This window comes from Sciurus vulgaris (genome assembly GCF_902686455.1).
Source record: "Sciurus vulgaris genome assembly, chromosome: 7".
NCBI lineage: Eukaryota > Metazoa > Chordata > Mammalia > Rodentia > Sciuridae > Sciurus > Sciurus vulgaris.
In genome coordinates this window covers 156,680,552-156,707,764 of record NC_136467.1, presented here as the reverse complement: position 1 = coordinate 156,707,764, position 27,213 = coordinate 156,680,552, and the positions used below count along the sequence as shown (strand labels likewise).

Below are 27,213 nucleotides of genomic sequence, written 5' to 3'. Positions count from 1 at the left end.
TTGGTAGAAAATCACAGTAGTGGTTACTTTTACTAAGTTCTGACGTGTTCAGGCTGTTGATATTTTTGATGTGAAATGGTAAGTTCATGCTTATCAAGGCATTGAGAATCCAAAAAAGCAACAAGGGAAGGATGTGCCCTGCAGACCTGGGCTGCAGCCTCCCCCACCTGGAGACTCAGGGTCTTATGTTGATGGCCTGGACCCTGCGAGGAGACTGTAGTGTGATGGACAGGCCCCTGGCCACCCTCTCCAGGTAAAGTACAACATTACTGCCTACATCATCTAGGAGATTTTGAAAACCAATTATGACTATTGTCCTTGGTGTTACTTTGGTAAAAATATTAGGATATTTGTAAAAGCCAAATGGATGAGAATAGTGTCTATAGATTTTTTTCTCAGTACTCAAAATAAGTAAATGTAGTTCACATGGACAAAGATGTTCCCAGCACCGCCAATTCCTGCAGAAACATGAAGCTTGTTCCCATGATCAGGTTAAGAACCATCCCTAGGCAGAGAAGCTTAGATGCAGTAAAGATCTTCGTAAGAAGGCAACAGTGGTGGTTGTCTGTTTCTGTAGAAAGCACCTCACATCAGCAACTTTGAGAATCAGGATACACAGTAGAGCTGACTGTGTCCAAAGAGAGTTCTTCCTACCCCTCCTTTTTTGATGTTGTTTCCTCCCACGTGCTCTGAAAGTCACCTTAGAGACTCGCATTCAAGGTTCTGAGCACCCTTTGATTCTGAAGCTGTGACTGAGCTCACAGCCAGGTATGTCAGGAACTATGGTGCATTGAACCTGATCTTTGGAAGGTTTAGGGCAGCGGTCTTGTGACTGGGGGAAGTTTCCAACCAGTGGGAAGTATGACACTGGAGCCCTTGGGGCAGGATTCATCAAGTTGAACTTGCAATGGAGACTGTTAAAAGGACTCAGGCACAGATGGTCTGAAACCACAACCCTGCATGTTGATTGCACTGAAGGGGACACAGTCAGAGCTTGCAGCTCACCAGGAAAAAGTTCTCCATATTTTCAGCCATATCGGCGTCTCAACTACTGGGCTTACTGCTGGTGCTAGACTGTTATGTAAGTTTATGCACTAGGCGTGTTTAGATTCCAGATTTGTATTTGGCAGGCCACCTCCTGTGTCTCCTCTTATATTTCTTAAGTGGAAGCAAGATTCAGACACCAGAACAGAGGTATGGTCAGACATCTTCTGGTGTAGAGCTGCTTTTTGCTGGTTATGATGTTATGGGCCCTCACACTTTCCAAACCTGTCCTATTTGGTCCTATTTGCTACCTATTTGGTCTGCAGAGCTAAGTCCACTGGAGCATGTTCTCGATCCTGCTCACAAGGAAAGACATATGTCTGGGTTTATGGGGTGCAACTTCAATGTACTGGTTAAACATGGTCATTCTGCCTTTAGAGAGACACTTTCTGCAGAGCACGACCTCTCTACAGAGAATGATTCCCTTGGAGTTGTTGGTATAGTCCTGGACTCTATAGTCGATGATGATGATGATTGTGTCCCATTCCTGGAAGGGCTTGAAGACAGGCCACAGAGGAAGGCACAGCCTGAACTACCTGCTGAGGAACCTGCAGAAAAGCCTGAGGAACCAATGGAGCATGAAGTGATAAACTTACTTATCTGTCTATTATTGAATATTGATGATACAGAAACACATACTGATGGCAGTGATCTATACTTTGAACCAAAAGATGCAGTGCTGGAAGAATATGTTTTAGGAAGCAGTCCAAATGTGAGTTTTTTCCAAGTAACCATCCTGAATCATATAATGAGGTACATTCCTTGAGAGGGTCTATATAATCATTTGCTAGGAAGTATAGGTATTCCAATGTTTTCATGTGAAGAAAATAGTGTTTGTGTGGTTTTAAAGACAACTATGAAAGAAAGTTTTTTCACCTCAAACAACAAAAACAAAGTTATGAGGGCCTCATTTCATGGTATCAAGATGCCACCACAAGAGATCACTCTCTGTTGTCTATCATCTGCCATTTGCCCATTTGCCTGCCTCTTGCCTGCCCATCATCTGCCTTTCACCTACCCACCACCACTGCCTGAGGTCCACCTGCTCATCATCTGCCAGTAGTCTGTAGATCGCCTGCAGACCACCAGCAGATTGCCAGTTGCCTGCTGTTGCCTGGCAGTCCAGTCACAGTACCCACAGGTTTGGTTTACATGTGGCTGCTGTCATCTTGGGACAAGATCCAGAACTGCAGGACCCCTGGCCTGACTGACCACACCCCACATCTAGGACCCCTGAACTGACTGACCATGTTCTGCCACCAGGAACCCCAGCCTGACCAGAAACCACATGGACTCGGCACCCACGCCGTACCCTGCAGCTCCCCATTTGACAACACATTTGTGAGCCAATGTGGCCATCTTGGATTATCCTGGAAGTGGAAACAGCCATCTTTAGGTGGGGCCAATTCCATCCCAAAACACCTGCTAGAGACTGGAAGCTCATTGTCAGGTACCTCACATGTATCATGCTACTGAAGACTAGGAGGATTGAATAGTATAGGACTTATAGTACAGATTATTCTTTTCCCCTTTGAAAAATTTTAAGTTTTTATTTCTTTATCTTTCTCACTCTATTTTCCTTTTGTTTACCTACTCCCTCAGTCTCTTTCTCCTTTTTATCATGCTAACAACCAACTATTTTTTATTCCACTTTCACTCCTCCTACTATCTAGTACATCTATATACTACTTTCTTTTCCCATTAACAGTTACATCCTACACCCCACCCCATCCTCTTTGTCCACCATTAGAATCTGTAGACCTCATTGCAAATCTATTTGTTATACTGTACATAACAATTGAACTCATCCTCTCTGTTTATTATGACAATATTATTAATGTCTTCATAGGGCCTATTTGGTTTAGGGCTACATATTGTCTGTACTGGGTGCTGCTAATATTGATCTCCCCCTTAAAATAGAGGTATTAGAAATCTGCAGGGTCAGTATAAACCTACAGGGGGGAAATACAATACCCCAGATCTGCATTGCTAGAGGAGAATACATGTAAACTTATGAAAAAACAAGGGAAGAAAGTGTTCCAGACAAACCAAGATTCTATATTAATAGAATCCAATGACAGCATGGTAGAAGAAATGTCAGAAAAGGAGTTCAGAATATACTTAATTAAAATGATTCATGAAACAAAGGATGAGCTAAGAGAGCAAATTCAGGCAATGAATGCCCACTCCAATAAGCAGTTAAAAGAGCAACTGCAGGAAGCAAAAGATCATATCAATGAGATAGAGATTCTGAAAAAAACAAAAACAAAAACAAAACAAAAAACAAACAGAAATCCTTGAAATGAAGAAAACAATAAGCCAAATAAAAAACTCAATGGAAAGCATCACCAACAGACTAGACCACTTGGAAGACAGAACCTCAGACAATGAAGACAAAATATCTAATCTTGAAAATGAAGTTGACCAAACAGAGAAGATGGTAAGAAATCATGAACAGAACTTCGAAGTACTATGGGATATCATGAAAAGATCAAATTTAAGAATTATTCAGATTAAGGAAAGCAGAGAGATACAAACCAAAGGAATGAACAAAGTATTCAATGAAATAATAGCAGAAAATTTCCCAAACTTGAAGAATGAAATGGAAAATCAACTATAAGAGGCTTACAGTACACCAAATGCACAAACTTACAACCTATCCACACCAAGGCACATTACAATGAAAATGCCTAACATCTGAAATAAACATAGAATTTAAGGGTTGCAAGAGAAAGCATCAGATTACATATAGGGGGAAACCAATATGGATATCAGTAGATTTCTCAGTCCAGACCCTAACAGCTAGAAGGACCTGGAACAACATATTTCAAGCTCTGAAAGAACATGGTTGCCAACCAAGAATCTTTTACCCAGCTCACTGTGGTCCATCCTGGAAATACAGAAATGTACCAAAAATGAAATGTGCTAACATTGTTGTATCAAGTTATGATGGAGTTATAATACAGGTGAAACTGGAGGCTGAAGAAAACATTTTCATAGAAACTTGAGAGGTCCTATACCTTTCTGGTTCCTTAAAGAAGTCAAGGAAGTAACTTTATAAAGACCCATCACAGAGCTCTCTGATGGCATCAGATCCTAAAAACAGGGGCAGAGACACCTGATCCTTTCTGGAGGAACATCTATGGGATATGGTCCCCTCCATCCTGGTCTCAGGCACTTGCCTAAAGGTCAGGGGAAGAGCAAATTCTAAGGTTCAGGACCCTCTCAGCAAATCCCTTTCCTAGTCACAGGGAGAGTAAGGTCTGTGCTGCTGAGGAAATATCACCTGGCATCCATGAGGAACCCAGAACCCTCAGGTCCACTTACCTTGGTGGCTGTGCTGCAGACAGGCTCTGTGCTGGTCCTTCCTACAAGGGGCAGCTTCCCAAGTCCCATTTATGCCCTCTGGCTTTGGCTTTGTGGAGCTCCTGCCTACCATGAACCACCACCAGGACTCCAGTTCTTACTGTTGACACCTGTCAGGGAGAAGCAAAGCCCTGCAGAACCTCAGTCCCTGAAGGATGCTTTCCCTCCCCCTCCACAATTACTGCATTTGTTGGGCTCACAAGTTATCCCAGACTTAATTGGGGCTTAATTATTTTAATAGAAGTTTTTTGTAGAGAGAAAGTGAACAACCAGCCATGTTTCTGTATCTGAGTTCCCATGTCTTGGCCTTCCCTTCACCTTCCCAAAGGTCCACAGCTGAATCAGTATGGGGCTGCTTCCCCTCATATTCAAGACTTTCTCCAGGCACAGGGATGTGGCGTGTGATGACCAGCACTAGGGACTCTGCTTTAGAGCAAGCCCCAACCAGCACCTGGGCAGGATGGAGTCACCTTGCTGCATCTATGTACGTTAAGGTCACATTACAGCCCTGGACGGTTGTTTTATTCCTCATATGTGAAACAATAAGTGAGCCCAGAAACTCTGAAGGATCCTCCCAACCCTCCCTAAGAACATCAGTCCTGCTGTGAAGATCAAGGACACTTCTGTGATCATCTATAGACAAGTATAATCCTTCCATATGTTCATCTGCTGCCCTCCTGGTCGCTGATCAAAGGACATGAGCATGTTGGGCTCAGGGCTGAGCTGAGAAGAGCATTGGTTCTCCACCCAAGAGAGCAGCACAGGGCTGGATGGGAGTCAGGGCCCTGGTCACTGTCCCTTCATGCCCTGTGACCCTGTTCCCTTACCCAGGGGTGCACCTGGCAGAAAGCAGATCCTGAAATCACTTGTGCATCAATGAAAGATAAGCACTCGGAGAAAAGCATTATTTTGGTTCATTTGGTTGAGAAGATGTCTCAGGAAAATCATCATTTTCTCAATGCACCTCACATCCAGGATTGAGTTCTAAATACAATTTTCTGATACAAAGAAAGCAGATTGTTTAACATAGAGCTTGTTTAAGGGCTAATTCAGGGAAAGGTGAGATGAAACTGGAGTGTATTATATGTCACAAAGTAAGAATGAAACCAAGAGGGATGTGCATGCCAACTAGGGGGCCAGCTTGCAGGGTCTGTCACCCTGTCACCCTTTGTGATGGAACCTGAGAATCACATTGAGTCATGACATGAAGTGACGTCACCTTCCCTATCAACCAAGAACACACAGGTCCACAATGGAAATAAGGAATCAGAGAGAAGGGGAAGCTCTGTCTTCCATGGAACATCCAACTAATAAACACAAAGAGAAAAAAGGAAAGTGAGATTAGAAAATCATCTCTTGGCAACATCGTGACAGTAATTTCTTCAGGAGGAGACCATCAGGGTGGTGGGTGAGGGTTTAGGTGTCCCAGGAATTCCACATGGCCTCGAAATGTCTCCCCAATGCCTCACTCATGCCAAAGGATGCAACAGTCATGGTTGTGCTGAACACCAAGCAGATGACCTGGCCACCAAAGGTGCAAGTGCAGGGCAGAGAGGCCGCTCCAGCAGCAGGAGGCCCGGGAAGTGCCATCAGCTGAGGGCACTTCCCTGCTGTGCCTGCAAGGCCTCTCCTGAGCCTAAGCACTGAGAAAAGCCAGCCGAAGGGAAATTCCAGAAAAGGTTTTATGTAATAAAAGGCAAAGGAGGACTCAGGAGTTTTAGAGGATAAGGATCCTAAGGACACATCACATTTGAATGCTGTAGTGGAGGATTTGGGATTACCTTTTGAGACAAAGGATATCAATGGTACAGTGGGTAAAATCTAAATATGTTCTAGCAAGTAATTTGCTTATTTTAATTACTACACTTGGGTCGTGAGAGACAATATTTGCTTTTTAAGAAATAAACACTGAAGTTGGGCGTGGTGGCACACACCTATAATCTCAGTGACTTGGGAAATGGGGCAGGAGCATCACAAGCTCCAGGCCAGCTCAGCAACTTAGTGAAGCCCTAAGACTGAGTGATACACTGTCTGAAAATAGAGTGTGGGGGGAGCTGAGAGGTGAAGAGCTCCTGAGTTCAATCCCAGTGTAAGAGAGAGAGGGAGAGAGAGAGAGAGAGAGAGAGAGAGAGAGGAAGAAGGAGGAGGAGGAGGAGGAGGAGGAGGAGGAGGAGGAGGACAGAGGGGGAGGGAGGGAACAAAGGAAGGAAGGAAGAATGAGATGAGTTCAAAGTCAGCTTCAGCAACAGCGAGGCACTAAGCACCTCAGTGAGTCTCTGTCTCTAAATAAAATACAAAATAGGGCTGCGGATGTGGCTCAGTGGCTGACTGCCCCTGTGTTCAAACCCCAGAACCCAATAGAAAATCTGTTTCCAACCTGCAAAACCTGTCTAAAATGTTAGGGTTAAAGGCACAGTTATGGTTCGTCGCTAGCTCCCAGAAACGCTCCACAGATACAGGTCTCACACAAGGAACTTTTTATTTTGTGCAGACGATTCATGTCTGCACGGGGGAAAGGGAAGAAAAGAAAAGAGAAACATGGTGCAAGATTTTTCTCAGACATAAGAATTTCACGGGCTGAGAGGAACCAATCGCAGAGGAGAATTCTTACAGACTGACTGATGGACCAATGACATATTAGAACGTAACATGGGAGGCAGGAAGATTATGGCAATGTAAGCCAGAAATTCCTGTAACGTGAGAGGCGGGCAAACGCAGATTGACAGGTGGTGGGGGAAGCCAGATTCCTTACATAAAAAGGAGGAAAAGAAAAAGATTTTCTTATTCAAAATTATTAAACCAGAATGTAATGCATAGCAAAAGATATCTAGTAAAGACAATGCAGAAGAAAAATATAAAAACAATTTTTAAAAAACTCACCTTTTATAGACAAATACAAGTCAGAAAATACATGTTCTCAAAGTGTAACTCAGCTTCAAGTAAGAGGACTGACTACTCCATTTGTCAAACACAGTTCATGTGAAATTCTCCTGGCCTTGTGGTGGATTCTAAGTTAGGTTTGCCTTTATCAGAAGGTGAGTGCACTGCTTCTTAAGGACGGAGGATGGTTTTGCAATGTGCAGCTTGGTGGCCAGAAAAGTCAGACTCCTCCACTTCCTCAGGACCTGGAAGACAGGCCCCTGGCTTCTTGGTCCTCTCTGAAGGAGGACTCCAGGGCCTGGAGAAAAACATGCTGAGTTCCAGAACAGTCAAGAGCATCACTTGGCTTTGAAAGAGATGTCCACACCTCAAAGGGGCAAGGAAAAGTGAGAATTACCTGACTTCTACATAAAATGCTCTAATACAACAAAGGGTGGGAGAACCCCATTTCCTTCATTTATCACACCTGACAGTTCTCCCTGGAACTTCCTCAGCACAACTCTGCCTGGACATGGGCAGTAAAGATAATTCTCATACCAAGGGCTGTTCTTCATGGGAGCAGGAATGGGCTAGGCCAGGTGTCAGGGGCCTCTCTAGGCAATGAGGGTAAGATCATTACAGGACAGGGCTGGCCTTTAAGAGGAGGGTCCACCCCACTGGGGTCCCAGTCTGTGTTTAACCATCAGGGGATAAAGCAGTCAGTTATTTCCCAGACCTTGGACTGCCTACAATCTTGGGTGAAGCTAGGGTCTGTTGTCCCTCCTGGGCGCAGGCTAGGAACACGCTCAGAAGGCAAAGGCCGCAGTGCTGGTCATCATGTGTCACATCCCTGTGTTTGAAGGACATGTTGAGAAAGAGGGGAAATGACTGTGTTTCCAAAGCTGGCCCCTTTGTGATGGACCTAGGAAACTTAGTGATATTGAAGGGAACACCAGAGAAATGGGAAATCTACAGAAACTTAGCTAGTTGTTCACTTTCTCACTAGACACTGTTCTATTAAGGTAATTAACTTTAATTAAGCCTCAGAAAACTTCTGAGCCCAATAAATGTAGTAATTGTGGAGAGAGGGAAAGCTGACCCCAGGGACTGAGGTTCTGCAGGGCTTTGCTTCTCCCTGACAGGTGTCAACTGTGACAACTGGAGTCCTGGTGGTGGTTCATGGTAGGCAAGGCTCGACATAGCCAGAGGATACAAATGGGACCTGGGAAGCTGCCCCTTGTCAGAAGGACCAGCGCAGAGCCTGTCTGCATCCACCCAGGTGAGTGGGCCCGACCTCCTTTGTCTGCTGCAAGGTGCCCTGTGAGGTTTCCTCAGAGTGTGAGTTTTGCTTTGTCTCCTTGGCTACATGAGAGGGTCTGTGACAGTCAGGACACTGGCTCATCTGGTCTGTGAACATGTGCACCCGGGTACAGAGATGAAGGCAGTGCCACAGGTGCTCTGCCAGGCTCATCTTGTTCCCCTGTGTGGGACTGAGGCCCTCAGAGAGCTCTGGGGTCGAGGCCTAGGTGAGCTCCCTGCCTCTCTCAGCACCTGAGCATCACAGAAGCTCTTTGGCTCTTAAACTTTACTGAAGCTGTGTTCTTACTGCATCATGCTGCCACCATGAGTCAGCCTGCATGAGCTTCTTCACCTCTTTCTGGGTTTCACACAGGGACACCTTTGTCCTCACCATCGAGTCTCCTCCTCAGTGTGCAGGTGAGCCTGCTCTGCAGGTGCTGCCTGGAGGGCTCTCCTGCACCCCCACGGGCTCTGCTGTTCTGACACAGCACATCACAGGTGTGAGTGGAGCCCATTCTCCACCTGCCAGTTTGATGGGGCACCACTTGAAACAGGTACGTCTAAAACTAGAGGTGTTCTTCAGGAAATTTCTCATATTTTATCAGATTATGAGTTGGTACAATCCAACTGGTTCACTGTCAACTGACTTAGTCTTACAGAACATCAGCACTAATCTCATTTTTAGTTGAGAAAACTGGGGCTGAGATGGCACAGCTATCGGAGTCATCAGGTTAGACCCAGACGGGGCATCATGCATCATCTGAAGGCAGAACACGGCCTTGTGAACAGTTCCCAAAAGTCATTTGGAATTCCAGAAAGGCACCCCAGCCACCCAGTGGTGTTCACATTAGTCAGTCCAAGAGAAAAGACGGTTACTTAGAAGGTGTCTCAAAGCTCCCTCACATCCATGGCAGAGCTTTGGAGAGTAGCAAGGTGAAGAGACGACCAGGAAAATGGGAAGGAGGCCTGGGTGACCAAAATAAGGAAGTGCTTCATAAGTACACTGGGCATTGAGGAATCTTCGGGAATCCATGTTGACATTCCAACCCAGGTTGTCCTCAATTCTCTTACTCCAAAGCCACTGGTTATCGCTGCTGTTCCATCATGGCCTGGTTTCTTTCACTTTGCTGAATGCACTGATACAGACCTCTGCTGATATCCCTAGGCTCCCTGGAACTGAACCTGTGCAGAAGTCCAGCTTGAAGCAGATGGAGCTGCTGGAGACCTTCAAGATGGGCACACATGTAAGGCAGCCCAGGAAGATGGCAGCGGGTGTGGGGAGGAGCCCTGAGGAAAGGCATCCCAAGTACACAGAACATGGGTAGCTCTGGGGATCACTTAAACACCTGGATTCTTCTGTTCTGGGGCATTTATGTGTGGTCTGAGGTGAGTCGTAGGTGAGAGATGAGGGTGGAGAGGTTCATTTGAAAGAGTGAAATCCTATCAATCTGAAAGTAGAACCGTGATCACCAGAGGCTTGGAAAGATGGTAAGGCAGAGAGGGAAGATGGACAGCAGGCCTCGGGAATAGCTGGAGGGAAGGACTGAGTTCCCTGCTCTACAGCATAGGGTGGACGCCACGGTCCCTGGTGACCTGCCACATATTCTTTAAACAACTAGAGAGGAGTGTGAGGTCTCTAAAGAGAAAGAGATGAGGAGAGGGGAATGGCAGCTACCCTATCTTGGCCAGTACACAGGTACACACCTGCTGGGATTTCCCTGCAGCCCACGAGTAAGTGCAACTGCTACATGTTTATCAACAGGTTTTAAAGAACTCTTATAACTCATTGAAAAATAGAAAGAAAGAAAGAAAGAAAGAAAGAAAGAAAGAAAGAAAGAAAGAAAGGGAAGAAAAGAAGAAAGGAAAGGTGAGAGGGAGGGAGGAGATCCATCAACATGGAGTGATAACGTCAAAGCAGCCCTGCTCATCGCAGATGGAGAGGACAGATGTGGGAGAATCTGGCTGCTAGGACGACTGCAGACAGGGCTATGCAGAAGCTCTAAGGCCACCATGGCCCCATGTGAGTGAAGACACCTCCCCTCCCTGCAGCCCCAGCCCCTTGCTATATCAGTCTCCACTGGGGATTCCTACTCCATAAGCCACTCCCATCTCTACAGCACACAACACCACAACACCTAGTGAATGCTCTTCTCCTGAGCCCACTTGATAAGCATCAACACACCAGACCTGGTTCAGGCCTCCCTAAGAGGTGCCTGTGTTCACTGAGTGGGAACTCAGACCTGTCCTGGGGGCACTGCTTGGTGGTATCTCCTGCTTCCTGCTTGCCTGCAGTTCATATTGATTCATGCTGGAGGAATCTTCCCAGAGGCCTTTGTCTGATTAATCTTTGACAGCTGAGGTTCTTTGCAGTTTTGAAGTCAGAATTAAGGACAGGTAGTTAGTGTAGAAATAGGGGATTTGGTCAAATGGAGGAAATGAAGCCATGAAGCCATCTGCCTTTGGAAGTTGGGAGACTGCCCCTGGAAGAATGGAATGTCAAGGATCTCCGGAGCTCATACCTGCCTTTATCAAGGACTGCAAGTAAAGAAATGCTAATTAATGCCCCCTGGGCCCTTGCCTGGCTGAATCACGTAGGCCCTCCCTCTTCCCAGCGCTCTCACTTTATGCAAAACCAATCCTAGTCTCTGTAGGCAGGAAGGAGAGATAAGCGGGGAGAGAACTGGAGAACAAAAGAGAATTTAACCTATAAAAGATGTAGGGTGAGTTCACTTCTGGGGACTCTAGGACATCAGCTATGGCCCCCTTCTCCCTCCTGGAAGAAGTCTGTATTATTACTTTTCAATAAAACCTGCTTAATATGCTTGCTTTGGTGTGCTTCTCTAGTGTTCAAACTTCAACATTAGAGGGAGCAGAACTTGTCACCGGTAAATGGCGGTATCAGTATGATTTGATGTTGAGGTCAGGAAAGTGTCCTGAAAATTCATAAGCAGCGAAATCACAGAATCAGTTTGGGTTTTAAAGACAATTCTGAGTGCTGGCATAGTGAGCCAGCCAGGAGGCTGAGTTGGGAGGATCACAGGTTCAAGGTCAGCCTCAGCAACTTAGTGTGGCCCTAAGTGACTTGGTGAGTCCCTGTCATAAAACGACTAGGGATGTTGCTCGTCATCAAGCAACCCTGGGTTCAATCCCTGGTATGAAAAAAAAAAAAAAAAAAAAAAAAAAAAAATTCTGAGATAAAAAGGCACATGAATCAAAGATGAAAATTGGATACAGGACAAGAATCAGGAGTAGTTTTACTAATCAAAATGATAGGTATACGGTGAATGAAAAAAGTGGCATTACAGGAGAAACAAATATTGCTAAGTATGACAGGTTTTGAGTTGACTCAAAAATTTTGAGTGCATGTTGAATTTCGCAGAGAAAGAGTTAAGGATGAGTCACCTGTGAAATTGACAGATGGGAATATGGTAGATTAAGTGAAAACACAGGGAAGCATTCAGGTTGGAGATTTTCAGTTTAATTCAACACAAGCTGGGATTTTAAAATACATGGGATATTTAAGGGCTTGAACAAGCAGTTTAGTTTTGCTGATGTGGAAATCAGGAAAACAAAGTCTACTTTGCAACTTCAGACATTTGTTTTTTCTTCAACAAATGGCACGTAAGGGTAAAGACTGTCCTGTAGAGAGCACCACAGGAAATGAACGGCGTTCTTTGGACAAGCCCTGGTCCGGCAGGTACCGAGACTGTCTTCCATGCAGCAGGAATGCGCTTGCAGGGAAATGGATGGTGTTCTTTGGACAAGCCTTGGACCGGCAGGTACCGAGACTGTCTTCCATGCAGCAGGAATGTGCTTGCAGGGAAATGGACGGCGTTCTTTGGACAAGCCCTGGTCCGGCAGGTAAGGAGACTGTCTTCCATGCAGCAGGAATGTGCTTGACCTGAATGTGTTCCCAGGTTCCCATCAGTGCTCCTGATGCTTTACTCAGGAAGGATTTCAAAGAACTGAAGCTTTTCTGTCCATAAAATCACAAATAGTTTGAACATGATCAAGAGTTCAGTGATCCTCTTTCTAACTGGATTGGGCATTGTGGGGAATATTTCTGTTTTTGTGGATTGTATGTTCATTTACATAGCAGACTCACAGAAGAAATCAGTGCACCTTATTCTCATTCACTTGGCTCTTACAAACATTCTCATGCTTTTTATCAAAGGAACACCAAGGACAATAGCCAGCTTTGGTTTGAAAGACTTCCAAGATGATGTAGGCTGTAAAACTGTTGTTTACCTGCAGAGAGTGGCCCAGGGCCTGTCCATCTGCACCACCAGTCTCCTCACAGTGGTCCAGGCCATCACCATCAGTCCTAGAGCCTCCAGGTGGGGGAGGTTGCAGCCCAGGTCTGCCTGGCACATCCTTCTCTTGTTGCTCTTTTGGATTCTCAATGCCTTCATAAGCATGAACTTACCATTTTATATCAAACATATCAGCAGCATGAACACATCAGAAACTAGCAAAAGTGAGAACTACTGTTATTTTTCTGCCTGAAATCTGGGTAATCAGATGGATTTTCCTCTCTCTCATGGTCCTTTGAGATGTTATGCTCCAGGGTGTCATGGGCTGGGCCAGTGGCTACATGGTCTTCCTCCTCCACAAGCACCACCAGCATGTCCTCTACCTGCAGCCTCAAGCTCCTCTACAGAACTCCCCCTGAGATGAAGGCTGCTCAAAGTGCTCTCCTTCTGATGCTGTTTTCTCTTCTTCTATTGGATAGATTGTTTTATGTCTTTATATTCTACTGTTTCCTTAGATAATGATTCAATAACAGTAACTGTTCAAGATTTTCTCTCCCTTGGCTATGCGATCCTCAGTCCATTTGTGCTGAATCACAGACATGGATGTCTACTTGAATGCTGCTCAGTAAGACTCTCCAATAAGAAAACGGGAAGACTGTCAGTTTTGTTAAACTTTGTATTTAAAAAATCAAGCAAGACCAACTTTAAAAGTAAGCAAATATTCTCGGACAACAAGTCTGGTGAGTGGTAGCCCTTACCTGAGGCAGAGGTCACAGGAAGCCAGATAAAATTACTGAAGCATCACCTGTGACTCAGGCATTCCATTTCTAGGTCCTAATACTTCAATACACATGCTCATTTAAGAACTAAAGTATGAAAAATATCACAAATTATTTTTAAAATACAACCTAAGTATCCAGCTAATGGTCCCATCTTATTAACTGTCTAAAAATATTGTAAATATCTATCCTTACAACAAAATGTTATGGTACTTGTGAAAAGTGGTTAAATTTAAAATGTTTTGATATAATAGTTGAAAGATGTTTAAATTAATGAAAAGAAAATTAATGTGAAATAACAATTCATAAGGGAATATAATAAAATTTGTATAACTTATGTCCATCATCATTCTGTAAAAATAAGAAGAAACTGAAAGAGGTGTTACTAGCTTTGACAAAAACTGGTTTTGACAGAAACTAGGTAAATGGAGGCATAGTATGTACAAAAGTTGATTAAATCTTTCTACAGTTTCTGATTTTCTAAACATGTGAATGCATCTTTTTCAACTGTATAAATAAATAAAGAAAATAATTTATGACTTATTTCTGTTTATCTTAGTGCTCTGGCACTGACCACAATGCTATCATACATCCCATTACTAGAGCTTCAAAATAATCTGGTTCTGCATTAATTTCTGTGGAGTAATATATCCCCATTGGTGCAAAATACAAAACCCTCAAATGATTGGTGGTTCTAGGAGACTAAATGATTGGTGGTTTCGAGTGGTGTGAAGTGCTGATTGATGCAGATTGGATAGGTACTCAATAAAAGAAGAAGCTTCCGCAATAAATGAGTCAGCAGCTACAAGCTCGCCTGCTCTTACCTGGCTCCTGGTGTCTGTGTGGTTATTGACACTGCGCCCTTCACTCCCCATTACATGAGCCCCCGTGGTAAACAATAAATTTCAATAAAGATCTTAGTTTTCATGTTTTCTAACTTGGAACCAAAATTACATATTTGGGTAAAATGTATAGTTCTGGTAATAAGGTATCTGTTTCAAATCTGGAGGTTAATGGAAGAATCATGATTATCTGGTCTAGTGATTCAAGTCAGATCTCTATGCACCAGATGTTTGCCTTGGTCCTTGGGCTCAACAAGTAAGGCTCTGGTAGGGCTCCTGCATGCTGCAGCTCTGCACACACCATGATCAAGGGGCCAGGCCGCAGGTCCCTGAGGATGAGTCCATTCTAGTCACTGCTCATGACTGTGAACACATCCTCCTGGGTTTGGATTTGTCAGAGCTGTGGTACAAGCCACATCTTCTGTACCTAAGCAGGTTTATACCATGAAGCATCTCCAGTATTCCAGTCTCCCTGAGTCTTTGGACACCTCCCTTTATATTAAGGAGTTGCTGATAATTCAACTTCATTTAGAAGAGGTCACATGGATTCCACTTCCCAGTCTACAATCAACCCAGAAAACTCTGAGCCATTCTGAACACTCAAGCCAAAATACTCAATTCACTATCTCTTCTTACTGTGTCTGCATCAATCCATTTGGCCTTATCCAACTTCACATTCCTTTTATCTTGATCCTGTATTCTCAAGATCCTTTTACAAACACACCCCTGTCCATCTTGAGTCACAAACAAGCTGGTAACTGTTTCTGAAATAGACAAAATGTTTTTTAAAGAGTAGATGTCTTTGCTGTAAAACCTGTCTTGCTGTAATATCTATTCTAGGACTTTTTTTTTTTTTAACTCCATAGAGCATCCTGAGCTATGCTAGACATGATGGCCATATTGACTCATGTGTTTCATAAACTCCTGTGGAACCCTGACTCCTCCATGTGTGGACCTATCCAAAACCAAATTATCATGCTGACACTAATACCTCTAAATCTCATGAGTTCACACAACGCACTGTCGACCATACAGCATGCTCCGTGTCACCACAGAATGGGTGACATGCAGATGACACGAATTCTAATGCATACGTGCTCTGGTTCCTAGGGACGGGGTGAAGTGAAGTAGGGAGTAAAACCTTGTAGATGACAAGAGACTTAGAGACATTTTAAAAAGAACACCTGTTGGACATTACTGAGGTCTTATTGTTTTTAAAGCACTTAATTTTCTTCAATAAAATAGAGAATTGACAACCATCATGTCTTCATTTGGACTCTTCCCCTCACTTCTTCATAGACTTCCTTCCTGCCTGATGGTAAGTGCTCACAAGATTCTCATGGACCAGCAGGTGAGGGAGGAGTAAGGGAAGGGACTCAGAGTGTGCTGCCAGGAGCACCAGGTCCAGCTCAGAGAGAAGCCAGGGGATCTGCTCAGCTCTCCCAGGATGAAGGCTGTGGCTCACCTGTCCACCTGGGCACTGCTTCTCTGGGCTCCTCAGTTCCAGATGAAGAAACCTTTTCCTCAGCAAGGCACTGCTGTTGCATTTAAAGTCCCAGCAGTGTGGTGTGGGGGCCGCGTGCAGACCTGAACGTGAGGTGCCATTTCTTGAGGATGGCATGTTTTCACGGAGAAGGGAACCATAGGCACCATGGGGTTTGAGGGCAGCTGACAATGTCACTCTTACCTCCATGTTCAGAGGAACCAGTGGAGATCTGTTAAACATCGGTGGGGCAAAGCAAGCAGCTGGATGGGAACGGAACTCTTTACTCCAACACCAGTACAGAGGGCAGGAGAGGCAGGACGCCTAGTGCCTCCAGCATTATTTGGATCCACACAGTAAACCCTGTCCAACGTGAAGGTGAGAGCTGATTTAAATCTACTCTCCCTGGCACCAAGAACTGCATTTTCTTCTCACACATTCCAGAAAATGATTACTTTTTACTTCTATTCACTCTTGTAAAAGCATTCCATTTTTTAGTAACAAAAGAGCACTCTATAAGTAGTTATTTTATAATCAAAAGAGTGAACTTAATGAGGGAAACAATTATCAAATCCAGCGAAACTGAACCTATGAATTCAAAATGTGACTTAAATGTATTGTTGTGCCCAGCGGCTCCAGACCCCACAAAGACCACCAGAGTCCATGATCAATGCAAGCAACAAAGAGTCATTTATTAGCAAGCTCCAGCCTGGTCCTCCCAGCACTCGGTAACCAGTGACGCTAAGAGGCCCTGAGCCTTTGTTCAGCAGGCTTTTATAATGAAAGGCAAACAGTTTTACAGTGCTCTTTTTAATTGGTTAACATTTGAACAGCTAAACATTAGTCCTCCTCTGGTTGGGTCCTGCCAATCTATTTGATTCTCATTGGGTCCCACCAGAACTGAACGGTCCTAGAGGAAGAAGGGAGGAGGGAAGGGGTGAACTATGCAGGAGATGAGTCGGGGCTAGGCCCCCCTCTCCTTGATAGGTAAGGTTTCTAGGCAGCTGCACATTCCTCAGACAAATATCTCTTAACAACCTCGATAAGCACGGGGCCCAGCAGTCCTGTTTGTGCTGTATTGGCTCTTGAGGGAGCAGTCGCAACTGCCTGCATCCTGGTGATGAAGACAGTTAGCTACACAGATATCACCCTGTTCTCAACAGTATCACTTCACGGCTTGTGAAGACCTTGGGTTCCACTCGAAATTTTGGTAAGTTTCTTAACTATGTAGAAAAAGCTGATAAGCTGACCAAACATTAACTTCCTGAAGCCCCTGCAATGTCCAGGGCTTCTCTCTTACCGGCGGGATTCGGTTCCTTCTGGGAAACCTGTTTCCAAACCCAACCCTTGTTGGAGCCCGTGGTCCAGGAGGCCTCAGTAAGAAGCCGACTTTGAAAAGGGCAGACGTGAGGCCTCCTCCGGAGCCTCGGGCTCCCAAGGCACCAGCCTGGCCACGTGCACCGCAGGCAGCCGAGTCCTTCTGCCCGGCCGCCGCAGGAGAGCGTCCTGGGAACCCAGCTCAGCGGAGGGCCTGGCGTCACGCCCACCCACGGTGCCCGGCTTCGGGCGGCCTGCTGGTCAGGCCATGTGGCTCCCACCAGGGGCTCGGAGGTCCCAGGTTCAAATCCCACGCGGGCCGTTCGCTCTTCCTAAGGAATCCTGGGAGGCTCCACCTCACTGTGGGGGTCCTGAGGGAGCTCTGGCGGGGAGCAGCGCCGCACGGAGCCCAACCCGGCCCCGAGCTGGCGGCGGGCTTGGAGAGCGTGCGCGCCCCGCGAGCGCGCGCTGCGTGACGTGCGCCCGCGTGCCTCCGTGGGCTCGTGCTGCGTGACGTGCGCCCGCGTGCCTTTGTGGGCTTGTGCTCTGGGGCGTGCGCGTGCCTGTGCGCCGCATGCGCGCTCCCGTGAGCGCGCTCCGTGGAACCGGACCACGCGGAAAGCTGCTCCGCTCGTCTGAGCCCCGCCCTGGGCGCCGCCCACCCTCTCGGCGCCCGCTCGGTGGTCCGGGCGCGGCCGTGGCCCCCTCCTCTGCTTCCTCTGCCGCGCCGGGCGGACGTGACTTACCTGTCCGCAAACGGTGACCTGTGTGCCCTCGGCGCTGCGCGGGGCAGGGATGCCCAGGGAGGGCGCCGAGCTCCGCGGACTTGCTGGCAGGTCACTGGACGTCTGTCACTCGCCGGGGACCTCCGGAGGAAGGCCGCGGCGTCGTCCAGTCACTGCCACCTCCCGGGCTGTGTGCGCTCCCCCAGCAGCACCGAGCCGCACCGAGCCCGGGGGACTAGCAGGAACCCGGCGCCCTCTCCGCCCGCACCCTGACCCCGGGGCCCTGCTGGTGAGGAGCCCCTGCTCCGGACACGGAGCGCCCGCGCTCTGGAATTGGTGGGAAGGCGCCGGTGAAGGAACGCTGGTCCCGAAGGAGGACGCGCAGGAGGGCCGGCCGCGGTCTGCTCCTGCCGGCCGCAGTGAGGCTTTTCCAGGGGACAGCCTGCTGCTGTCCTTTGGCCCGTCCCTGCTGCCTGGCCCAGGCTCGCTCCTGCCCTGCTGTTCTGAGTGGTGTTTCCCCCTTTGCTCGTTCTGCCCGGTCTTCAGGGACTGAGTGTGAAGGGGCAGGTCCTTTGTTCAGAGGGCAGGTGGACGGTTTGACTCTTCATAACGTACACGTTTTAATTTAATTCCGTGATTTGGAATAAGTGGCCTCACTCATTAAATTTGAAATTCCAAAAGAACTTCTTCCAACTTCTGCCCTTTAAGATCGTTCTCAGAAAACAGAAAGTGAGTTTTATTATGCCATGGAGGCAGGAGAGTGAGTGCGCCTCCTTCAAGGAATTTTACTATTCCACAAGTTACTATTTTGTACCAGGGATTGAACCCAGGGGAATTTAACCACCGATCCACATCCCATGCCCTTTTAATTTGTGTGTGTGTGTCAGGGTCCTACTAAGTTGTTTAGGGCCTCCCTAAATTGCTGAGGCTGGCTTTAAACTTTCCATCTTCCTACCTCAGCCTCCTGGACGGTTGGGATTACAGCCAGTGTCCTGCACGAGTTAAAATATTTTGCTATCTGAGTGTCTGATAGATCATTCTAAATGAAGCCCTGAGTCAGTAAACTAGGTTCATAGAATCAGTTTCCATTTATTTTTAGAGTTTAATTTATAATTAAGTCCCAGCAATCAAAGATCACTGTACAAACGAAGTAAATGTGAGTGACAGAGATAAAAGTGAACTAGAAAATAGGGAATATAGTAGGTAGAGGGAAGATACTCTCAGGAAAGTTATGAGATGCATTTTTAGAAAAAGAGAGATTGCTGTAAAAAAGGTAAGTTAATAAAGAAGTTACTTGAAATTGTAAGAGTAGAAATGAGCAATGTGATAGAATAACTGAAATAAAATGTGGAGGACATCTTCCAGAAAGTGGAATAACAGTGTAAGGGGAGACTTCATCCACTGCACTCCTTGGCATTTACCAAAACAAGCTGAAAAACAGTCTATACAAAAAACTTGTGCATAAGTGTTTGCAGCACCTTTATTCACAATTGCTGAAGCTCATAAGCAACCAAGATGTACCTCAGCAGATGAGTGAATAACAGACTGTGGTACCACGGTATATCATTCACCCACAAAGCACAAGAAGACGTGGAGGAAACTTACAGGCATGCTGCTGAATGGAAGAAGGCAGTCCAAAGGCCGCTACAGTACAGGAGTCATAACGTTTGTGAAAACCTGGAGAAGGTACAACAGAGAGTGAAAGTAAACTATGAATTTAACTTAATGCGGATGTACCAATAGTGTTTTGCCACCTGTAACATGTATTGCAATAAAAAGAGAAGTAAATAATAAAGGAAGAATTCTTTCTCTATCCTGAAACAAATTTCAAAGTCCTGAAAGAAAATATTCCCCAGCACACAAGTATTTAAAGTCATGTCTTTAGTACACTCTCCTGAAACGACAATGTGCTCCGCCAAAATGAAAAAGCACATGAGGAAATCTTGGGAAACCAGTGTCCCCAGCAGCAGCAGTGGCCACCAGGGGAGCCGTCAGCGGATGGCAGGAAGACGTGTGCTGCATAGTGAGTGTAGAAGTCTCCATCTCAGGAAAGGCTTTACGGTTACCTGTGAGTGATAATTTTAAAAAGTTACTGTGTTCAGAACGATACAGGTGAATGATACTTACCCATAATTATGTAAATGGTGAATTACAATTCAGCCAAGTTATGATACAACTTGGGAGAAAACAGGAAGAGTGTCTCATGTGCAGGTGTTTAAGGTGAGGAGAGGCTTTTAAAATTTTTTACAATATTGGAAATACTGTTTAAAAACATAAGTATCAATAAAAGTGTATATATAAGTTAAAATATGATTTTGCCTTTGTAGCAAAGACCAGGAAGAACTGTAGCTTCAAGGAGGAGGTGCGAGCATCACAGGGACTCTGGCTGCGTGCTGTTGGTCCCCCCTCCCCTCCTGGGCCAGCCTCCGTCGCTGCTGTCATCTCCTGCATTCCCTGGATGTTGCCTTTTCCCACAGGCAGATCCAGCAGGAAGAGAGAAGGATGTTTCATTCCTGGTTTATACTTCCTTATGCCTTTATTTAGGATTTGGTCAGAGCCCACCCTTGCTGTCAAGGAAGGTTGTACCTTGTCATCTACATGGGTGTCTAAGGCCGCAAGTTTTTATCTCTTGGAAGAAGAAAATGACTGGCTGTCCCTGCTGTGGCCTCTGGAGAGGTGCTCTGGAGATGAAGCAGCACAAACAAAAGCCACGTGGCTGAGAATCCTGCCTCTGCCAGGGGGTCGAGATGAGGGAAGAGGGCCACGGGTTGCTTGCACGTGTTTTTGAAAAAGTTGAGTTTTTAAGAAGTGCAATTAATTAACTGATCAAAAATTAATTTAAAAAGTAATCTTTAATCCTATAACCAGAGTGCGGATGGGTTCAGCCAGGCTAATGGGAGAGTGGGCAGAGCCCTCCGGGAGGGAACTCGACCTATTGGAAAGGAGGGAAAGGAGGTCCTGCAGGACACAAAGCTGACCAGGCTGGGCCGGAAAACGGGGAGACTGGGTGGACGCAGGTCAGGCTGACCGGGACCTCGCCCACTGCAGATGAGGGCTCTCCAAGGAGGAGGATCGTTCTCTGACTAGTTCCCAAAACCGGAGAAGGGAGGCTAGAAGGACGCGGACCATGGTACTGACAAGGGGGCTGGACCCACTGCCTCCTGCGCCCTGTTCACCTGGTGAGAGCCGCCCAGCTGCTGGGGCTCCTGGCGACCAGTTTGCACTAAGGATGCTCCTCTATCCGCTGATGCCTCCAGCTCGCGGCACCTGCTGTTCCCGCTGGACTTGGAAGGTGAGGTCCTTGCATCTGCTCTTCGCCCGCAACTGACCTTGTGCATCCTTCCCGGGCACCTAGGATTCCCTCTGGTTGCTCAGAATTACCTCTGCTCACGCTCACGCCTCTGAGTGTTTCACTCGTCAACCCCAAGACAGTCCACTAGCAGCTGGAACACTCGTTCCTCTCTTTCCTTCCGTATTCATGTCCTCCCTAGGATTTCTTTGGTTGGTTGGTTGATTGATTTTTGCACCACAATGCTTGGAAAATGGCAAGGAAGCAGGCCACTTCTTCTCCAGGACCCGTCCTGTGAGGCCCGCAGGTTATGGGGAGAAACCAGTTCCTGCTTTCTGTGCTCATCCTACTGTTCCCAAATGGAGTAGACTTTTCATATCTGGTTGTACACCATGTAGAGTTGCACCATTCGTGTAATCGAAATGAAGGAGGCATAGACTTTGACGGTATTTTCAACCATGATGTAGGTTGTCTTTCCAGTCTGTTTTTCATTTTCTGTACAGGAGTATTTTAGTTTGATGAATGCTTTTGTCTAGTTTGGTTCTGTTTCCTCATTTTGATGTCTTGAACAAAAGTTATTTCCCTTTCTAATGCCCTAGCTTTTCCACTAGGTTTTCATAGTTTCGGGTCTTACACTTAAGTCTGTAATCCATTTTGAAAAGATTTTTGCTAGAGAGATACAAGAATGTCACTTCTCAGCACTATTATTGAAAAGACTTTCCTTCCTCAAATGCCTGTTCTTAGCACCTTTGTTGAAAATCAGGTGATTGTGGATGTATGGGTGACTTTTAGGCTGTTCACTGTGTTCCACTAGTGAACACTAGTGCATGTGTTTTGTGCCAATACCATGATGTTTTTCTTAACAGTTTTGCAGTGTGTTGCATCCAATAATTGTGTGATACTTCCTGCTTTCTTATTTTTGCTCCAGATTGATTTGGCTGCATTTTTCGTCTATTGAGGCATCTCCATGCAGTTTTTCATAATGGCTATAGTAACTGGTATTCTCACTGACAGAGAACAAAAGATATCCAAAGTCACTTTTTCATATCCACAGATCATTATTACCATCCCCCCCCACAACACTTATTATCTCTTTTCTCCTGAATAACAGTCTAACACTTGTGAGGTGGTGCCTCCCTGTGGTTGTGATTTGCATTACTCATGCTGGGTGCCTGCTCACATGCATGTTGGACATTTGTTTATCTTCTTTGGAAAAACATTTGTTTTTCAGGCCCTTTTTCCATTTTTAACCAGGTTTTTTTGTACAAGTTCCTTAAGTATTTTGAATATTAAACCTTTACCAGTGATAGGGTTTGCAAATATTTTTCTTATTCCATGGGCAGCCTTCTCATTGTGATAAGTGACTTCATTCTGTGAAAAAGTCAGTGAGTTTGATGGAATCCCACTTGTAATTTTTTTTTTTTTTTACAGTTCTTCAACTTTTGGCATCACATTAAAAAACTCACTAGCAGGTCCAAAGTCAAGTGCTTTCCATGTATTCTGATTGGGTATTTTGTGATTTCAGTTTCTGCCTACATTTTTATTCCACTTTAAAATGAGTTTTTGGGTAATGTAAACAAAAATTCAAGTTCATATTTTACAATTTTATTCATGTGCTTCTTTCTTTTTACTTATTTTCTGCTGACTCAAGGTGAATTTAAATAGTCTCAACTCAATTCTGACTTTTGGGAGGAAGACAGAATAACACTTATTTAGGGGAAATAAGCTCCAGGCATGCCTTGGCTAATTTTGCCAACAATTACAAAATGTCCCTTTTTTCGTTGGCTACTTTGTCATCTTTTCTTCATAACTCCACTCCTACACTCCATTCTCAAGTTCACTTCCAGGATTTGCACTCCTTCCGGTTGAATCCATAGCCTATTGGGGCAAGACCCACTTTGTCTTGTTCTCTATGCTAGATGTTAGCAGGAGGCTATCAGAGGAGAACCGTGGAACTCAGATAGATAGCACAGTCCACATCTTCCAGCAAGTCACAGACACATGAAAAAGATGAGTTCATAAACATATTAGAGTATGACATAATAGAGTCACGAAGTTACTTAAAGTCTGTGTGGAAAGGTACCAGCAAACCAGAAACAAATGTGCATTCACTGCCATTTTCTTGAGAAGTAAAACACCCAGATATATCAAGGGCCCCAAAAAAGACATAGAGGAAACATTCTTCCCAACAGAGGGCAGGGCCCTCTCTGTTAGCTCTAATATTTTGCACAATGAATATGTGCAATAAGGAAGATATTTCTTTCTCTGGTTAAGAACCAGCACATTTTGTAGCTCTCTAGAGACAGGGATACTGACCAGATCAGGCAATTAAAGACTCTAACAGCTGCTGTTTTGAAATAAGCCAGGATTTGGTTTCAACATTAATTTTTTCACTCATTTGTTAAAAAATGTATTCAAGTGGCTAGCAAATCAGAAAACACAGAAAGAAAAAAGAAATTCTCCATACTATGCTTCCATTAACTTATCTTCTCTCAAAAGGGGTAACTAATCTTCAGTTTCATTTGTTTTCTTACAATATTTATATATAGATAACTTTCAACTATATATTATATCTAAATGCTATTACTCTCATAGCTTTACAAATTAATTAAAGTTAAGTTGTTAAATGTAAATACACCTTAGATACCATTACATCCCACCATTTGAACTCATTTTTTTCACAAGTTCTGTAAAATCTGTTGGATGGATGGATATTTCTGAATATAGTTAAACAACAAGCAAAATGGACCCTTCATTGGATATTGAGGTTTTTTAAAAAATAGCCCTGCAATCTAAAATAGTCATCACGTTGTTTTTCCTACCTGAACACTTTTCAGATCAGGTCTTGCACTTCTTGGGTCAAGAGATGAATACACAAGTAATCTTGATATAATTTTCTAAATTATTCTTCTGTAGAGGTGGTGGCATGAAAGAACCTCTTACATCCATGAGAACATCAGATGCTTCCTGAAGAGTGGCAGGAAGGAGAATGGGAAGGTGGCTGTGTCCCTCTAGCTCCCGATGACCTCTGTCAGCTCAGAACTGTCACCCAATCTGAGGTGTGACACTGCACCTCTGTGTGACTCACCTACTCTTACTGAGTCTTACATCACATGCAGTAACACGAAACTAATAGTGTTTTCAAACTTACTTCCTGAAAGGATCATTGAAATGGATAATTTCTCCATGTCTTTCCCTGTCACTGAGCATGACAGCATGCAGCCAGATGTCCATCTCTGTGAATCAGCACAAAGGAGCTAAGGATTGCATAGCCAAGGGTCAGAAATTCTTGAACATCTAATGCTATGGAGTCATTCTCTAGGGAGACAGTTGAATACAGAGTCATAAAACAATCTGTCCAATAGAAGAAGAGAAAACAGAGCATCAGAAGGAGAACACTTTGAGCAGCCTTCATCTCAGGGGGAGTTTTGTAGAGGAGCTTGGAGGTCTGCAGGTAGAGGACATGCTGGTGGTGCTTGTGGAGGAGGAAGACCATGTAGCCACTGGACCCACCCATGACACCCTGGAATGTAGCATCTCGAAGGACCATGAGAGAGAGGAAAATCCATCTGATTATAAAGTCTTTTGCTACAAAATAACAGTCGGTGTACCTATTACTAACTTCTGATGTGTTCAGGCTGCTGATATTTTTGATGTAAAATGGTACGTTCATGCTTATGAAGGCATTGAGAATCCAAAAGAAGAGCAACAAGAGAAGGATGTTCCAGGCAGACCTGGGCTGCAGCCTTCTCCACCTGGAGGCTCTGGGACTGATGGTGATGGCCTGGACCACTGTGAGGAGACTGGTGGTGCAGATGGACAGGCCACGGGCCACCCTCTCCAGGTAAACCAGAAGCTTACAGCCTACATTACCTAGGAGGTTTTGCAAACCAGAGCTGGCTATTGTCCTTGGTGTTCCTTTGGTAAAAAGCATTAGGATATTTGTAAAAGCCAAATGGATGAGAATAAGGGGTATAGATTTCTTCTCAATACCTCTGAAAAAGTAAATATAGTTCATAAGAACAAAGATGTTCCCAGCACTGCCAAGTCCTGTGAGAAACATGAAGGTCATTCCCTTGAGCAGGTTCAGAACCATCTGTAGGCAGAGAAGCTTGGAGGCAGCAGATACCTTTGTAAAGAGAGCCTCAGCCATGGTCAGGTGCATCTGCTAAAAGAGTTCCATATCAGCAATTTCTAAAGTGTAAGGACTGTCAGGATATGTGTAATAGTTCAGATTTCTGTCCAAATTACTCTTCCTTTCTCTGTGGCACTCTTTATTTGTCAGTCTATGTAGCATCCAACACCATCTTGAGAACTAGTATTCACATCAAGCTTTCCACCCCAAATTTCTTCAAAGTCTCATAAAATAAATACCCATCTACCTGTTCAAATCATTAACATCCCACCTATGTGAAACCTCAGCATAGTTCATGAAACCCACAGTCCCCCAGGCAGAATCTCTTTCTGTCTTTTTTGTTTCTTCCATCATATTCACTTCAAGAAACTCACTCATGCTGTCCTGACTACTCCTCCTCCCCCACACTAATGAAAGCCCACCTGCAACGCATTTAACATCTTGTAAATTTAGTGTGTTTAAATTTCCCCAGTGTCTGTCATTTCATTGCATATTCCTTTCTATCCCTCATGTTGGTTAGCATGACAATGTCTCAGTTTGCTCTTTAAGTATTGTGTCTTTGATGATAACACTTTCATATTTCTGTACTTCTTAACCCAAAAATTACTCTGTGACTTTACTGCTTACAAATATTCAGTTTTTTTTTTCTTTTTCACAGTACTCAACATGAAACTGAATTGTATAATTTCTCCAGGTTGGATCCAATAATTAAATCTGAATCAGCCAAAGACAACTCAGAGCAAGTCTCTTCCCTGAGAAAACCAGATAAACAACAGATGCACTCAGAGGAGCCATGGAATGCTCTTTAGAGATCTTCATCAGGGGTCTGAGTTCCCACAGATGACCAAAAGGGCCTCTAAGGGAAGGCTGGGGCAGTCTGACCTATAGTGGTGTTTACCAAAGGGTTAGGGTGTGAGGAATTGCATTCTGTCAGGAGATGACGGCCCTGTGTGAGTCAGGAAACCCCAGTAAAACCTCCTTGTAGAAAAGAAGTTTGGGAGACACTGGGCATGAAATATATCACTGGAGTAGGATCCAGAGGGTCAAGAGGGTCTTTCAAAACTGTTGCACAACCCTGGGAAGCCCTAGCTGTGTGTTTTCCTGATGTGGTCAACAATGGGCTGCTTTGTCTTCATCTATCCCAGTCCACCTCATGGAAGCCCGAACAGGATGTGACCTTTTCCAATCTCAGTCTCCCCTAAGAACTATGTCAAACTATGGTTGATTTATCTAGAACAGTAGAAACCAGGATGTTAGAAGTAAACCCAGGATTTGCATATGTTCTGTGTGCTTCAAGTGTGATTCTGCAAGCCTGCTCCTCCTCCCCTGCAAATCATCACCGGGTTGCTTTTCACTTCTCTATGCTGAAGGTCTCTGGCAGCATGAAGTGCAGAAATGCAGGTTGTACTCAGGATTGGTACCAGGCAGCTGCTGAGTTCAGGAATATCAGTTACTGCCTTTCCACCTGTGTTTCCTCTCCTGATGATGGGGAGGCTGAAGACTGAGCCAATGCAGGAGAGATGGCTCTTGCAGTCCTAAATGTCACAGGCCTGATGCCTCAGGCTGCAGGCATTAGTGACAGGCACAGCCATTGTGGTAACTCTGTGGTATAAATGGAATGATTGCTTATTCTGAGACGGGCTATGATAATAGTGACTGGGCTCAACTTGCCTCAGTGCCCTGAGCACTTACCAAACCTGTTCTTCTGTCTTTCACGTCTTTCTAGTGATTCTCGTTTTCCCAGCAGTCCCTTACCTTCCCATACTTCTACAACCTGAAGCAGAGGCACTGCTGAGACACTTGATCCCTCCTCTCTCATCCA

General features: G+C 45.1%; 1 protein-coding gene and 2 pseudogenes across 3 annotated transcripts; 2 read left to right on the top strand and 1 right to left on the bottom strand.

Moving 5' to 3' along the window:
- Positions 1–700: 700 nt before the first annotated feature.
- Positions 701–3,914, top strand: LOC306666565 (proteasome subunit alpha type-1-like; annotated as a pseudogene). The gene has a single exon. The product of its transcript is annotated as a proteasome subunit alpha type-1-like (transcript).
- Positions 3,915–12,391: 8,477 nt separating this feature from the next.
- Positions 12,392–15,009, top strand: LOC306666562 (vomeronasal type-1 receptor 4-like; annotated as a pseudogene). The gene has a single exon. The product of its transcript is annotated as a vomeronasal type-1 receptor 4-like (transcript).
- Positions 15,010–24,211: 9,202 nt separating this feature from the next.
- LOC306666563 (putative vomeronasal receptor-like protein 4) lies at positions 24,212–25,424 on the bottom strand. Its single transcript, XM_079148729.1, has one exon. It carries the CDS (start codon positions 25,419–25,421, stop codon positions 24,456–24,458), a length of 966 nt encoding a protein of 321 aa, XP_079004855.1. The 5' UTR covers positions 25,422–25,424; the 3' UTR covers positions 24,212–24,455.
- Between the last annotated feature and the right edge of the window lie 1,789 nt (positions 25,425–27,213).

What these genes read in the sequence shown, in the direction of transcription:
- LOC306666563 (XM_079148729.1), bottom strand. Translation starts at nt 25,421, where the DNA reads ATGCACCTGACCATGGCTGAGGCTCTCTTTACAAAGGTATCTGCTGCC.